Source organism: Olea europaea, unplaced genomic scaffold, assembly GCF_002742605.1.
Source record: "Olea europaea var. sylvestris unplaced genomic scaffold, O_europaea_v1 scaffold897, whole genome shotgun sequence".
Taxonomy (NCBI): domain Eukaryota; kingdom Viridiplantae; phylum Streptophyta; class Magnoliopsida; order Lamiales; family Oleaceae; genus Olea; species Olea europaea.
In genome coordinates, this window is record NW_019267442.1 from 83,622 (window position 1) to 101,220 (window position 17,599).

The 17,599-nt window shown below is 33.1% G+C and overlaps 1 protein-coding gene across 1 annotated transcript; it reads right to left on the reverse strand.

Moving 5' to 3' along the window:
- Positions 1-12,293: 12,293 nt before the first annotated feature.
- LOC111392189 (RING-H2 finger protein ATL8-like) lies at positions 12,294-16,782 on the reverse strand. Its single transcript, XM_023017464.1, has 3 exons — positions 15,935-16,782; positions 14,849-14,946; positions 12,294-12,819 (listed from the first exon to the last, which is right to left on the reverse strand). Exons 1-3 carry the CDS (start codon positions 16,094-16,096, stop codon positions 12,465-12,467), a joined length of 615 nt encoding a protein of 204 aa, XP_022873232.1. The 5' UTR covers positions 16,097-16,782; the 3' UTR covers positions 12,294-12,464.
- Positions 16,783-17,599: the final 817 nt, after the last annotated feature.

The window sequence follows — 17,599 nt, forward strand, 5'->3', positions numbered from 1 at the left end:
TTCATATAGAGATAGAAATTCTGGAATGTAAACCGAGACAAACGTTGTCAAATCCTGCAAGAGAAAATGGTAAAAGATAATGCCTCAGCAAAATTCAACTGTCACCCTAATATCGGAAATAGTAAAAATAAGAAATTACCACTGATAAATCTATGGCACCATAGATTATTTACGAAAATTAAGAATAAAATTCTCTTATAATTTATGACCACGATCAAATTGTTATCAAATTTAATGCATGCAAAAAAGATGAAAGAAACCTGAATGAAAACCTTCATGTCATCCAAAAACTTTCCATAGGCAAACTCCTCCATTCTTGTTTTAACATAAGAGCGATGCATATAATAATGTCAAGCCCGAAATTGTTTGCATGAATAGTTGCTAAAAGAGATGCATATAATAATGCCAAGGCCAAAATTGTTTGCATGAATAGTTGCATGGAGTTAAATGTACAAATGATGCATATTTTTCAAATTATTTTGGATATTATTCCAATGTTCAACTAAATTAGATTCAGATAGGTACCATGTAACTGTGCTTAAACCCAGTTGGCTTCATGCAAGGACAAAATCAGGTAAATAAATAAAAACTTGCTCTTCCCATAAACTATGTATGCCAAATATCCTTTTTCTTCCACACATTTGTACCTCACAAACATATGTCCATTGCATCCTCCCAATAAATTTTATCACATCCTTGCGTTAATCCTCCCCACATTCTCAAAGCACAAGATAACACATGGAGAAGCAAACATAAACACAGATGAGATAATCTAACACAAATTTTAAAAGGTTGATGTTGCTCTAAAATTTCACCCAAAGAAAACTCTAGGTGAGTTTATCATATGATATGTTGTCGTGCTTATCAATATTTTCGTGCTACTCCTATTTTGGCTTGTTGGTGTATTATAAACTAGCAACTGGAATCCATTTCCATTTTGTATTTTGCATGGGTTAAAAATATGTAATGAAATTTTAATCTCAGTTTTATGCACTATCAAAAAGATCTTTAATTATGTTGCTTAATTTGCATATTTTAGTATAGAAATTAATTTTAAAAAATCTATAAATATAATGATTAATATAAAAAATGTGAAATAATTTTTAAAAAAATGAAAAAAATGTTGCAAATTAATTAGAGGAAAGACAATACTCAAAAATTGTTGCAAATAAGTTAAAGACAACTGTTAGGCAATTTGTTATCAAACGACCTTTCCTAGGCTATAATGTTACTTGGTTTAAGTTTTCAGTCAGCTTAGCGAAATGAGTGAACGAGAATCCAACATCATATTAAAGAAGATACAATCCGAAGGTTAATTGGGCCACTTGAAGCAACCTAAATAATTTAGTGTTGCTCGTGGCCCAATACCCTTCCTTGAATGGCCATTAATTGAGAGAATATCTTGTGAGCCCATTTAATCTCTTCGGCCTCTAACTTGACCCATTGTTTAACCTACCTATATTTACCTTATTTGGGTCAATTGATTGCAAGATAAATTGGTCTCTTTCTCTCATTTTGAGAGACCTGTCCGAAGCCTCTTCTTCTTGGCCGATTCACGTGTTCTCTTCTTCCATCTTCTCTGCCTCTTTTTGTCTATCATCTTAGTGGTGATATTCTATGAGATTTCTTGCTCCTTTGTGGTCTCCTAAGTGATATATTTTATTGGCAATCGAAAGTGAACTTGGTATTGTCTTGGGTTCATAGTTGTCGGCTTTATAGTGTTGGAAGTGGGTATAAACTGAGCCTGGGTTATCTTTGCTGATCAATATCATCTCTCTACATCTGGTATCAGAGCATAGGGCTTCAATTTCTATTAAAATCGGTCCAAAATCGAGAGAAATAGGCGCTAATCTCCAAATTAACCGAACCCTATTCTTCCAATTACTCCTAAACCCGACCTCATTTGGACAAACCGAGTCCGAACCCATAACCAACAGGTTGAGGCACCCCCTTCGAGGTGGCATGTGGTGATGACGACGGCGCGTGGCGGTCTGACGATGACGGTGGGAGGCCCTGCATCGTGATTTTTCTGCCATTTCATTTATTTCATTCTCCGGAACATTTTGATGTGTTTGGTTTAGGTTGCGCCTGAAAAGTTGGATGATTTTGCCCCTAAACTCAATCTGCATTTGTTACTGATCGAAATTGTTATATTTGCTAAATCTTTAGGGCGAATAATGGTGGCCCTAAAGCAACAATTGCATCTCTCCACGTTACGGACTCAAATAGGTCCGCTTTGACAAATTTACTGAAACCTTTATATTTTTGCACTAGCAGATCATCGTGTGGGGTGATCATTAGGTTTGGGGGTTGTCATTACTTGGCAACCATTGCTTGTACTAAAAATTAGGGTTACGTGCTTTTAATTATTTGATTGAGTATCTGTCTTTTAGTTAAATCAGTATTTAATTCTTAGTGATATAATTGTCGTGAAACTAATTATATGTTAGACATAATTTTCTGTTGTATTGTTATTTCTGCTGCTTATTAACTCCGTTGGAATTATCGTGACCTTACCCATTTCGAACATTCCATTGCTCTAAGACCATAAGTCGTATGAAACCCTGGGAATCTAGAGCGGCGTATATTGTCTGTGACCCTAGAATTATTTTGCATGGTTTGATTGTATTTTGTGCATTCTTTAACTGTTGTGTAAAGATGATAACTCACAACTTTGATTTGGGGATTTTTAATAGAAATGGTGACTTTTCTATTTGGCAACAAAAATTGAAGGATATTTTAGTCCAACAAAAAGTTTCAAAGGCCATTGAAGGTAATTTTTCAAAAGAACAAAGAGAAGAAGTCGATGAGCTTGCTTACACCTCAATCATTTTACACTTATCTGACGCCGTTTTAAGAAATGTGGGTAAACTGAAAATCACCAAAGAATTTTGGAAAAAATTGGAAGACTTGTATTTACTTAAATCTACACCGAATAAACTTTACTTGCTCGAACATTTTTTCAGCTTTAAAATGGATCCTTCAAAGGATCTCGATGACAATTTAGACGTGTATAACAAGTTGGTACAAGATATAGTTAATTGTGATGGGGCTGTGTCCGAAACTTATAAGGCTATAATTTTGTTCAATGCAATCTCTAATTCCTATAAGGAAGTTAAGAATGCCATTAAGTATGGTAGAGATACGTTGACAGCTGAAATTGTCATAGATTCTCTTAGGAGTAAAGAGATGGAAATTAGGGCTGAAATCATGATAAGAGGAGCGGTGAGTTACATATGATGCGGAGTAGGACTCAATATAGGCAAAATAGTTATGATGGATATCAAAGTGGTGGCGAGTCAAGTGATAATGGATGGAAAAAGAATGCCAAGAGTAGGTCTAGATCAAAATCTAGGACGAATGCTAGAAAATGCTATGACTGTGGAAACATAGGGTATTTTATAAAAGATTGCCGTAAAGAAAATGGTAAGTTAAAGATTAAGGAGGGAGATCAGCTAAATGTAGTATCCTCTACATCTAAGATAGATAACGGTGAGGTCTATGTGCTTACAAGTCCAATTGCATACACTACTGAATTGAATCTAATTGCTAATTCCCGCATGCATGAGTGTATATTTGATTCTGGTGCATCGTTTCATGTGACGTCTGAAAAGAATTAGTTTTATAACTTGCATGAATCTAATGTTGAGCATGTTGTGCTGTGTGATAACTTTGCCTATACTATTGCTGGAATTGGTGACATAAACGTAAAATTTGACACGAGTTTTGTGTACACATTAAAAAATGTTAGATATATTCCCGAATTGTCTAGGAATTTGATTTCAGTATGGAGACTTACTTCACTGGTAAAATTGAAAATGATATGCTAAAAATGATTAAGAGTGCTTTAGTTTCCATTAAGGTAACTAAGAAAAACGACATCTATATCACTACTGGGGAAGTGATTAGAGGTTTGAACTCATCTATCTCTTCTGCCAAGATTGATCACACACACACACATGGTATAATAGACTAGCACACGTAGGTACTAAGAGACTTAAGCTATTTAATGAAAAATGTGCATTTGGTAATGACTATGTGTCAGATTTATCATTTTGTGATTACTGTGTGCTTGGTAAGCATTATAAATCTTCATTCTCCATGAGTGTTCATAAAGTTAAAGGTATGCTTGAATATGTGCATTCTGATTTGTGGGTCTTGCTAGTAATCCCACATCGGGTGGAAATAGGTATTTTCTGTCTATTATCGATGACTATAATAGGAAAGTGTGGGTCTATCTATTGAAAGATAAATCTGAGACTTCTCATAATTTCAATAACTGGAAGAGACAAGTGAAAAATCAAATTGGCAAGAAAATCAAAATTTTAAGGACAGATAACGGCCTAGAGTTTTGCAACATGAAATTTGATAGTATGTGTAAAGAAAATGACATAACTAGATATAAGACCATTCTTTACACTCTCTAGCAAAACGGGGTAGTCGAAAGGATGAATAGAACCATACTTGATAAAGTGCATTGCATGATGTTAAGTTTTGGTGTCCCCAAATCCTTTTGGGGTGAGACTGTTATGATTGCTTGTTATTTGATTAAATTGACTCCATCTACTGCATTGAATGGTGACACTCCGCATGAGAGATGGTTAGGTAAATTAAGTGATTATTCTATGCTTAGAACTTTTGGTTGTGCTGCATTTTCTCATCAGAGCGAGGAAAAGCTGGAACCTAGAGTTAGAAATTGCGTTTTTCAAGGGTATCCCGAGGGTGTTAAGGGATACAAATTATGGGATAGAAGTCAAAAGGGGGTTAAGATTATCGTGAGTAGGGATGTCACATTTAACGAGAATGAGATGCTGTGTATCAAAGGGAAAATCGAACCTGTGAGTGAAGCTGAACCAGGTGAGAAAAGAGATCGATTTAAGGTGGAGTTATGAAAACTTAGTACACCTGCCCCTACTATTCCTAATGAGGTCGAGATTCAGGTTCAAGAACTTGAAGTGGTGAACGGTAACAAAGTAGTGATAGAAGAACACCCTGAGGAAGAAAATCCCTTAGCTAATTATAATCTTGCTAGAAGGTTCAATTTTGAATCTGAATTAGCTTTTGCCCATGCTAGTTACGAAGAACTAGCTGATAAAGAGCCAAAAACCTTTGAAGAAACGATAGGTAGTGATCAATCTAAGGAGTGGCTTAAGGCGATAAAAGAAGAGATGAGTTCTCTAGAAAAGAATCAGACTTGGGAGCTAGTACCTAGGCCTAAGAACAAATTGATCATCGATTGCAAATGGGCCTTTAAGATTAAGGAAGTTACTAGTAGTTTGAAACCCTTAAGGTTTAAAGCTAGGTTAGTGGCCATGGATTACACACAGAAAGAGGACGTTGATTATAATGAGATTTTTTCACTAGTAGTTAAGTATACCACTATTCGGGTCATACTTGCCTTGGTTGTACATTTTGACTGGGAACTTGAACAACTTGATGTAAAAACTATTTTTCTACATGGTGAGCTTGATGAACAAATCTTTATGAATCAACCAAAAGCTTTTATGGACAAGTCAAAACCTAATTACGTGTGTTTTTTGAAAAGGTCGCTACATGGCTTAAAACAATCATCTAGACAGTGGTACAAGAGGGTTGATTCTTTTGTACTCATTACAGGGTTCCAAAGAAGTAAATTTGATCACTGTCTATATTTTCTACATAACAAGACTGATAATAATTATCTATTTTCGTTGCTCTATGTGGACGACATGCTTTTGATTGGTTCTTCTTCTAAGTGGATAAACAATATAAAAGCAAAACTAAGTGGTGGATTTGACATGAAAGACCTAGGTAAGGCTAAGAGAATTCTAGGTATGGAAATAGAAAGAGATATGTCAAATTCCATCTTCTTCTTGCATCAGTCTCCATACATATCCAAAGTATTGAAGAAATTTAATATGAGTTATTGCAAACCTGTCATGTTACCTCTTGCCAGCCATTTTGTTTTATCTAAAGAACAATCTCCTTGCAACGAATGTGAAATAGAATACATGAGTAGAGTCCAATATTCTAATGTGATTGGTTCTATAACGTATTTAATGGTTTGCACTATACCAGATTTAGGTTTTGCTATTAGTACCCTTAGTAGGTACATGGCTAATCTGGTCCTGAATATTAGGAATCATTAAAGTGGTTATTAAGGCACTTGAAGGGTACGGGTGACGTAGGCCTAAAGTTTAGTGCTAATAAGGAAGGTATGAAATTGAAGGGTTTTGTAGATGCTGATTATGCGGGAGATAGGGATGATAGGAAATCAACTTTCTCTTACGTGTTTACCCTATCAAATTCATCTGGTAGTTGAAAATCACAGTTACAACACATTGTTGCACTATCCACCATTGAATCTAAGTATATTGCTACTACTAAAGCAATTAAAGAGGCTCTATGACTTAGAGGTTTACTTCGTAAATTATGTACCTTGAATGAGTATGTGGTTGTGTATTCTGATAGTTAGTCGTCTATACATTTATGTAAGAACCCATTTTTTCATGAACACACTAAACACATTGATGTTAGATTATACTTTATTAGAGGTAGTATCTCAAGAGGTGGTAAAACTTGAAAATGTTTACTCACAATACAACCCTTCAGATTGGTAAAGTTTAGAAATTGTAAGGATCTTCTAAACATTGGTACAGGTAAATGATTTCCAATTTTATCAATTTTCTATTAGAGGTGTCACTAATGGAAGACGTTTATTTTTGCAAGTCCTTTAACACTAAGGTAGAGGTTGTTAGAGAAATTTATTGTCAAACGACCTCTCCCGGGTTATGATGTTACTCGGTTTAAGTTTTCAGTCGGTTTAGCCAAATGATTGAATGAGAATCCAAACCCACATTCAAGACGATACGACTCGAAGGTTAATTGGGCCACTCGAAACAACCTAAATAATTTAGTGTTGCTCGTTGCCCAATACACTTCCTTGATGGCCATTAATTGAGAGAATATCTTGTGAGCCCATTTAATTGTCTCTTGGGCCTCTAACTTGACCCATTGTTTAACCTACCTACACTTACCTTATTTGGGTCAATTGATTGCAAGATAAATTGGTCTCTTTCTCTCGTTTTGAGAGACCCGCCCGCAGGCTCTTCTTCTTGGCCAATTCACGTGTTCTCTTCTTCCATCTTCTCTGCCTCTTTTTGTCTATCATCTTAGTGGTGATATTCTATGAGATTTCTTGCTCCTTTGTGGTCTCCTAAGTGATATATCTCATTGGCAACTGGAAGTGAACTTGGTATTGTCTTGGGTTCGTAGTTGTCGGCTTTGTGGTGTTGGAAGTGGGTATAAACTGAGCCTGAGTTATCTTTAGTGATCAATAGCATCTCTCTCTAACAACGTTCAAAAAATGTTGCGAAAGAGTAAAAACAACATTCAAACATTAATATTGCAAAAACTTGAAAATAAAAGTACGGACAACATTTTTCGACGTCGTAAATAGGCTAAGGCAATGTTGAAAGAATGTTACAGATAGGTTTTTTGCAACGTTTCTAAAACGTTGCGAAAAGATTATTAGCAACAGTTGTAAAACGTTGCAAAAAGATTATTAGCAACAGCTGAAAAATATTGCGAAAAAGTTATTGGCAACGGTCAAAAAATGTTGCTAAAAGGGTATTGACAACTTTCAAAAAAGGTTGTAACAAGTTGTTGACAATGTTAAAAAAACGTTGTTGTGTCCTTCCACTCTACGACAATATCAAAGTTTGCAACATATATCCAAACATTGCAAAAGGTTTTCGGCTACGTTTTTTGAACTTTGCAAAAGGCCCTTTTTTTTTTTTTTTGTTGTAGTGTCCATATTGTAACTATCCTCCAAACTTTAACATTGCCCTTCTCAAAGTAGTACGACTCACCTTCATCTTCTCCATTCCAACTCAAAATATATATTTCAATATATTCGTCATGCCTAATCACAAACTCAATTTTTAGCAAACAATGAACTAGGGTGTTTGTATGATATTTCTATCTTCTTTGAATGCTGCTAGTTTGGTTGGCCCCATTATTATTAATTCTTTGTTCTCTTCATAATCTTATCTTTTTGTTATTGTTTTTCGAATTAAATTACTAATCTATTATCCAAAATTTCGAGCAGCTGCACAAGAAAATTTTCATGAGAAGGTTACCTTTCTTAAAGAGGATTAGAGTGATTTTTTTCAATATTTTGACAATCTGACCAATAAAGATTTGGGTGTTGCTCCCGACTTAAATTGTATATTTGCTTATACGGATTCAACTGTTCATCATGTACTTAGTATTCCGGTAATGCTAACAGTAATCCCAAATTATCCTCATCAACTTCATCTATGCCTTTTACTTGAAAACCTAGTAGTTCCCATAGTACTCCCAAATGCAAGTCATCCTTATCAATTTTATCAAGTGCATCATACCCCTTCATTTTTAAGCGCGGTAGGACAAAGATATCCCCCATAGGCATGTCATCTTCATCAATTTAGGGATCTCTCTTCTCATATTTTTATTGTGCAATTACTTTTGTTTCCCACACTGAAAACAAAGGAAACAAGTAGATCAGTTGAAAAAAAAAATTAATCAAGGCTAGAGTTAACAATAAAAATTAAAGTAAATAAATCAGTCTTTGACAATAGCATAAAAAACTAGATCAAATGATTCCACAAGTGTATGGATTATAAGAAATAATAATAGTGGAATTCATGAGTCCAAATATCGTCCTACAAAGACTAAGTAGTTACTATCAAGTTTTATCGTAAATTTAGCTTCAATATAAGTTAATGTGGTGACCTATTAATAAATCAAGAGCTAAGATTTTAACTAATTTATACTAAATCCCTGTTTAATGGAATTAAAATCAGAATTTTAATAGATTTTAATAAAAATTGATGAGATGTATAATTGAAAAGTCATGGATCTGATGAAAAGTATAGTTAAAATGAATTGTTGACTTTTATTTAGTCAATACTGAATAAGGGTTAAGCTAATCTAAGATACCTAACTAATTTAATTGGTGGAGAGCTTCGGGATTAAGTGGTTGATTTCACATAGGCCATTTAAAATTCATTCAATCCAAACTTATTTATTCACTTTTTCATATGTATTAACAATTGAGTTAAACAATTTTAGTTAGTAACCTCTCTCGAACAAAACCAACCCAATTCACGTACCCAAATTCATTATATCTCTATATAAATGCATATATATGGAAAAGCATTAGTTCATATGAATTCACATAAGCTATAATCATCTATCAATCTCATAAAAATTATGTCACCTATTACATGAACTAGACAAATATATCTCTTCTTGATCTCAATATTATCCTTAAATCAAATAATTGGTGATCAAGAAATTGAATGCTAGTTAAACACAATAAGCAATCAAAACATAATCAAAATTGCATGAAATCAATTGTATAAAAAAGGGTTAAATCTAAACTAAATCTTTCACTATAACAACCAATTTTTTAGCCAATCATATAAATAAAATTAAACAACAAAATAATTAAAAAAATCATCAGTTTCAACATCAGGAATAAAGAAAAGAATCTTAACAATTATTGTTCTTTGGCAACCAATTCCTAACAACAGATTTCCAATCTCATGAAGCATGTATATCTCTTGGCTACTTGTATTTTTCAACCTTCAAATCTCAAATTTAGATACAAATCTTGAGGATCCAATCTATTTGGACATGTAATTTTGCCTCAAGATTGTATCTCCAACCTCCCTTTTTAAATAATATGAAAGATTCCTCTTTATAAATCTTAATTTAGGTCTAAAACAGAGACCTAATAGAATAGGGAACCACAATTTTAGTCAAGTAGGATATTTCAAATTACTGGAATTTATATTTTTACTTGTTCAATTTTGTACATGTTTCTTCTTTTTGTTCGAATTGAGTCCTTAAATACTGCATGCGGTCCTTCATCTTCTAAGATATGCCAAACTTTACTCCTTTATGAGCAATTATTATTCATTTTCATTCGTTCTCATCATATTTAAGTATATCAATGATAAAATTAGTCACACATGTAAATTTTGATGGTTATAAAATTAGTCACATCTAAATTTTGATGGTTAATACACTTATCGTTGTTTGTCCTAATTATGGAATTTATCTCCGTCTCTTACTTCTTCGATTGATCCTATTAGCAGCTACTTCGATCCGGTCGAGTAGATTGCTAGTATGCACGTGTCTTCCAATGCTCCTGAATTAGGATTTGCTACGCTCCTGTGTAACTCAAGAATGTTTATCATATATAAACACATAGAGTTGAAGAATGAAATCACATGAAAGAAGAATTAAGATTTAATCTTCAATTTCAAAGTTGAATCATCTAAGCATTGCTTCTTCTTCGTCCTTCCTTGATTAAAAATTAGGTGAGAGAATTGTGTTTGTTTCCCGTCTCTTCTCCAATCGTCCCACTCCTCCTTGTGACATCCTAGACATCTCATAAATATGGATATGTATTTTGGGAGAGCAGATTGACTTGGGGAGCTCTTGTAGGCGAGTTGCTAGCTGGTGGAAAGATTAGCTTTTCCTTGGCCGAGCTCTTCTAGCTATGTTTCATCCATTTTTCACCAATGAACTCCCCCAATATTGTACTTCTCCTCAAGTAGTCTCTGGCCATTGATTTTTACCTATGCTTTTCATAACTTTTTGCCTCTTGTTCAACACTTTATTTACCAACATTGCCTAAGGGAAAATTCATCCTAAAACACGAAAACAAAGCACAAATCAATAGAAATATCGAGTAAAATAAGTGTGGAATTCACAATTATTGTCCTGGGCCTCAGGGGCGGACCCAGACATTTTGAACTGTGGGGTCAAAAATGAAAATTTAAAAGTTTTCGAACAACGTATATTAATGAAAATAAAACCAAATGCTACTACAATTATAGCCTACGTGTTTTCGTATTATGAAAAACATCGTATAATTATATCGTTATCAATATTGTCAATTCATTGCTTTCAATATATGCAACCAAACTATCACTTAACCATTGATCTCCCAAATTGTAAAAAGTCAATTCCATACTTCCATTATTTCATACCAAATCAAAGAATAATGAATATTTAATATTTTCAGCCAATTTCAATTCATCAATTTTAAACATACAAATCCAAATCCTACATTAACACACCTCTTTCAAATTTCACAGTAATATGTAGTCGAGTAGCATTAGGGTCTGACCTATATACCAAGGGCCAAGGGCTGTGTCGTAGAGGTACGGTCGATGGTGGAGGGTGGAGGGCGGACGGCGAAATCGCTAAGAAAAAAAGGGAAAGTCAAAAAGTGGGAGAAAACTTGCTTTTGTTTTGCACTTCGGGAAAATGAGATTTAATTTGAGAATCTTGGAACTAATTATTTAAGTTGGATTGGATAATTGGAATTGGGCAAATTAGAAAATGGATTATGGGAATGGGTTTATATTTATGGAAATGGTCCATATGGATATATATGGTGATTGGATTTGGGTTTGGGAAGTTAATTGGGTTTGGCAATAAGGCAATTGGCACTTGGCAGCCGGGTAGTTGTTAGGTTCTCCAAAAAAAATTATAAAATAATAATAATAATAATAATAATAATAATAATAATAAATAAAAAATTTCCAAAAATCTGTGAGGTCATTTGACCTCACATGACCTCATGTGGGTCCGCCTCTGTTGGGCATGGGCAGCCCACCTCATTTTGACGCCTAATAATTGGTAAGGTGGACTATATGATACTTAAGAAATATTAAGAAATAAAAAGAAGCTAAAATTTGATTTATTGTACCGTCTTCCCAAATTTTATATTACATGCCAAACATCTCCAAAATAATATGAGGAAGTCAGGTGGGCAAGCAAGTCCTATGATACTATTTTATCATATTCACTTACAAATCGATCCAATAGATCGTCTTGGTCGATTTGTTTGTAAGGTCTCCAATTTTCAGCTATACTAAACATTCTTGCTACTCTACTTACAATTAATTGGGGAGATTTTATGTGAGGTAATTACCTAACATTATTTTAAAAGTTTTCCAAACATAGATAAAAAAAAAAAAGAAAAAAAAACACTTACTTTTGTTTAAGCTCAACCAAACATGCCAGAACAATGGCTTATTTGATAAGGTACACTCTATATCACTAGCCAATATTACGAAAAAATTAAAAACTAAAATATGATTTATAATATTATCTAGTCAGATTCAGTATTATGTCTAACACGGGCATTGTGAGTACTGTTTTCACGAGAATCAACTTCGAATTTGCAAGATCATATAGACAAATTTTCAGCTAGATGATGATTTAAATATAATCTTCAAAACTCCCAAACAAATTATCACAACCTAAATTTTTTCGAACATAAAAATATATACAAACATGGTGTGTCTCTCTTTCTCTGACATAAAATTTCATTCTAAATCTTGTTTAGCTAAAGCATTGCGAAAAAGAAAAAAAGTAACAACAGTTAGAACCAGGAAATGTAGCAACGGTCTTTTCTCCGGTCATGATCTTGGCATTGCTGCACTGGAAACACCCAAGTTTAAGTCAATGGAAGTATGATCAGCATTCCCGTGGCTGGTTCCCCGATTACCGCCTGAATGCTCGAGAGTGGGTAGAAGCCATTGTTGAGAATGTTCGGCCATAATTTCTGAGCTGTCAAACGATTGGGACTCTGCCAACGTAGTTGCCCGAGCATGTTTTGTTTCGAAAGTATTCTGCACTGAAAGCCGGCAGACTGGACAAGTAGACTGTTTTCTTAGCCATATATCAATGCAAGAAAGATGAAAACTATGGCCACAGTTCGGCATGATTCTCAGAACTTCTCTCTCTTGATACTCTGCTAAGCATATTGTACACCTACATTTCAAAAGAAACTAACCTTATTTATGATCAACGTCGATTCTGTTTTCACTTGTGTTAAGCACTTCCGAGTAATTTGAAATCCATTGGCAAAGCAACACAAAACAGACTATGATGACATATGTTTACAAGTCACATGTGCACAGATGAAGAAATGCAATCAACCCCAAATTTATAGGAAACAAATCTTGAAATGTTTTAAGAGTAATTAAAACTTTTAAATGATTTTTATATCCAATTGGACAAGTTACTTTTTTTACTTTATATCTGAAAAAAGTTTCTCATTTTGACAGTGAAGTACGAATTACATTCAAATAAAGTAACTAATTATTTCCAACTTAGTTAATTAGCAGAAAACATTCCTATTTTTTACACTAATCGTAGAAATAGTCCCTATTGTTTCAAACTTAGTATTTACACTCTCATTTCAAACATTTCTTGCAGAGTTGGTCTACCGTCATGTTCCGTTAAATCATTATGTAAAATATGGGTAATTGGCGCAAAATGTTTTAATTGTTATCCTTTATAGAGCAAATCATCCATATCTTTTCAATTTTGACATTTGGATACTCAAATTGACATTTCTTTGCGCTTATCATTTATTTTCTCCCATTAAAGGATTATAAAATAACTAATTTACCTCCTCTTTAATAAACAAGTAGAAAATAAAGAAATAATATAAAACAATTGAATATAGAGTTCCAAATTTATAAAAAAAATACAAATTAGTCTCGTGTAAAATAATTTAAAACATTCTAATAAAAAAAAATATTTTTTCTTCCAATTAAACCCTCTACCCCTATCCCTATCCCTAGCCCTACCCCTATCCCTAGCCCTACCCCTAACCTCCACCACAACCACCACCAGTAAAATAATAAAAAATATGATTAAATGTATAAAAACAAAGTAAGAAAAGAATTAAAAACAGAAAAAAATGGAGCGACTTCTGCTACCACCACCCCCCATTCTCCCCATTCCACCATCCAAGAATTTAGCTACTTTCCTGTAATCAAGTTTCGTATTCCATTATCTTTTTGTTTTTAGCGAGTTATGGAAATTTTTTTTTAAGGTATTTTGCTATTTTCAGCAGATTCTTGTTTTTATGTTCTTGTTTCTGATTACATACACATATATCCACTGCGTCACCATCTGAATTTTGTTAAAAATGGAGAAATTCCTATATAAGAGGCTAAAGAAACTTGGATGAGGAATAATCACCATTTTAGGTTTTTTTTTTAATTATTTTTCTTCTGTTTATATACTTTTAATTATTTCGGTGGTGGTGGTGGTGGATGCAAGTGTATGTGGTTTAATTGGAAAGACAAAATATTTTATTTTTGTTAGAATATTTTAAATTATTTTACTTGAGACTCATTTGTACTTTTTTAAAAACTTGAAACTCTAGATGCAATTTTTTATTTTTTTTTATATTATTTCTTTGTTTTCTATTTATTTATTTAAAGAGGTGAGTAAATTTTCCATTTTACAATGCTTTGATGGAAAACAAATGGTAAGAACTTTTTTGAGCAAAAAAAGGTCGATCAGTGCCCAAACGTCAAAATTAAAATGATAAAGACGATTTGTGCAATGAAGACAAACAATAAGGACATTTTGCATCAATTACTCATATTTCACGGAATGATTTAATGGAACATAACAGAAATGACAAACTCTGCAAAAAAGGTTTAAAATGATGGTGGATATGCCAAGTTTGAAACAATAGGGTCTATTTTTGCAATGAGTGTAAATGATAAGGATTTTTTTTCCTAATTACCCGATCAACAAAAAAGTACGTATTAAAACTTCCAAAATGGGCAGAGCCGAAACTTCCATTAACATTCATTCCAAATATTGGAAGCTGCAATCTGATTAGTCTGACTGCCCAAGAGTGTTGCTACTTATCAGCAATATTTTCAGCTTAGACATACAAGCACATAGTTTGTTTGTTTGAGTTTACAAATTCATACAATATGAGATGAGTAATTCAAAGGAATGCTAAATAAGTAAATTTGGTGATTGTACTCACTGCATATCTTCTGTTGAACTGAAAGCCTCACGGTTGAACATCAGTTTGGGAATTGCAGCAACTACACCCGGTTGAAGGCCATTAGCCCGGCGTTCTGGCTGTCATAACAGAACAATGAATTAAATTGAGTGCAATGTGGTTAAATTCTAGATTCTACAATGTTGACAATAGCACGAAATGTATGACGCAGTTCATTTTTTGTATAGTAAGGTAACCGAAAGTACTAAGAACAATATGGGAGGACATGCCAGTCAAGAAAGTGTAAAAGTTATGTAAAGTCAATGCCAGAAAGAATACCAGATTGCAGAAGAAAATAACATGAACATAACTTGTCCATAGTAGCATCAACGGAGAATAGGAAATTTAGAATGAACTACTTCTCGCGTTTCGGATGAGATGACTAGGAAATTGTCTAAAGCAATTTGATGGAAATTCAATTCTAGAAAATCTCAAGTATATGTTCTTTGTCACTGATAAACAATTTATCAAGCAGTACAAAAGCAAAGATTAGTAACATGTTTTTGGCTAGAATGAAGAACACCCATTCATACAAGAACATATTACACAAATAGCATCAATACAAATAGTCCATCTAAAAACCAATGGAGAATCAAGCTTCAGAATTAACCGTTCCTCATGTTTCAGATGAGGTGAAGTGGAAATTGTTCGAATTGTGTAATGACACAGATATTCGACCTCAAGCAATTTCGATATATTCAATACTCATAAGTACAAAGTACATATTCTTTGTTACAATCTGTCAAGCCATGCAAATGCAAGATTAGTAACAGACTAACAGGCTTTCGTCTAGAATGAAGAAAGCACGACTTGTATAAGAACAATTTGCACAAAAGTGTCATCATAACTCATCCCTAGAAGTATTCCTCATGTTTCAGATAAATTTTCCACTGTGTAATGAAACTGAATCAACTGATAACTGACTTTGAGCAATTTGATTAATTCAATTCAAGACACTAATAAGTACAAAGTTTATATTCTTCCATCATTGATAAACAATTCGTCGAGCACTACAAATGCAAAGATTAGTAACTTGAAAATTAGTCAAATCAATTAATTTAAACATACCATCTGAAGATCAATCCTTGAGTCAATCTCAAACATTTCCCCAGATTCTATTCGCCGGAGCCTCCCACAAATGAGTCGAGTGCAGACAAAAACAATAAAAGTTGCACTCATTCCAAATCCAATAATTATTGTAATCAGATTCATTCCAGAGCCACCAAACATGTGGAGAAATCCAAACTCTTCAACTCCAATCTCGACAATAAATCAAGATAAAAATCAACAAAATAGAAAACAGAAATAAATTCCCAGTTCAAGAAATGAGAATCCCTCAATCAAGAATGAATCTCAAATTGCAGTTCAATATCCCATGTCAAGAATTTCCAAGAAATGGGAAAATTTGTTTTTCTGTGTGGAAATCATTGATAATACAATCACTCATGACTAGAAAAAAACGACAAAAATAAAAGTCAAATCCATGACAATAATTAAACCAAAACTTATATAAATAAATAACCCTCCAAAAAAAAAAAAAGATCAAATTTCTACAAATAATGAGAGATTTACAGAGAAATGTTCAAAGAAAAAGACTGGTGCAGCCCAAACGGAATCCTAATCCTAATCCCTTTAAGTGAATTACCAATAAGATGACCATAAATGGATGGTGTGGATTAAAATGAATAAACTCTTGCATTTTCTTTGGCTTCTGCATTTGGACTTGCATTTTGAGTGGGGTCTACCTCAATCTGGGACCCTTCTCTTATAGGAGTTTTTATATACAACCGTTGAGGATAGACATGATTGGAATTTGGCGGCTAGAGGAAGAAATTATTTCAAACAGTGAAAATGGATTCTGCTGGATTCTCTGTTAAAGAATGATACAGACTCTACGGATTCCTTTACTTTGATTTGCTGTTCTTTTCCCATCTTCTACTTTTGGAGAAGTCCTAAGTTTTGTATATTTCATTTTATTCTGCTCAAATTTGATTATTTTTGTCAAACTAAAACTAATTTTAAGGTAATTAGTACATTATGTCTCCATCTTTTACTATTTTTCTAATCTTTAACTTCTATTTTTTGATATTTTTATCATTAATTACACATTTAATTGTAAAAAAATTATTTTCATCTAATTTCTCAATTAAAAAACGGTTAAATGACGAATACACCCTCATTTTAAATAAAACAAAAATAATAAGATAATTGCACCTATAATTGATTTTTTTTTTTAAAAAACGAAAATGAATTCCAAAAAAATTATCAAAAGATTCTTTAAAAAAATTTCATCTTTCTTTCTTTTTCAGTTTTCTCCTTGTTTAAATTGTATAACTTCATATAGCATTTAATATCTGGATTTGAACATTCAGCACTATGTTTCGGCCCTTTTCGTTTGCATTTTTTTCAAAAAATTTGGGATTATGATTATAATTAGTTCTTTACTGCTCTTTTCTTTTCATTTAGTTTTATTTAAATACCGGGGCATATTCGTAATTTCACAACTTTTTATTGAGAAAAAATTGGATAAAAATGGATTGGAATGATGTTGTGTAATTAAGGTTGAAAATGCTAAAAAAATGGAAGGTACCAACGTTTTCGTAATAATGGTGAAAGATATAGACATTATGTGCTAATTACTCATAATTTCAAGAAGCAAAATATTATGTAATTTTTTTCCAAAGATATTTAGAGCTTGTTTGGTTTAAATTTTAAGCAAATTAAAATCAACTT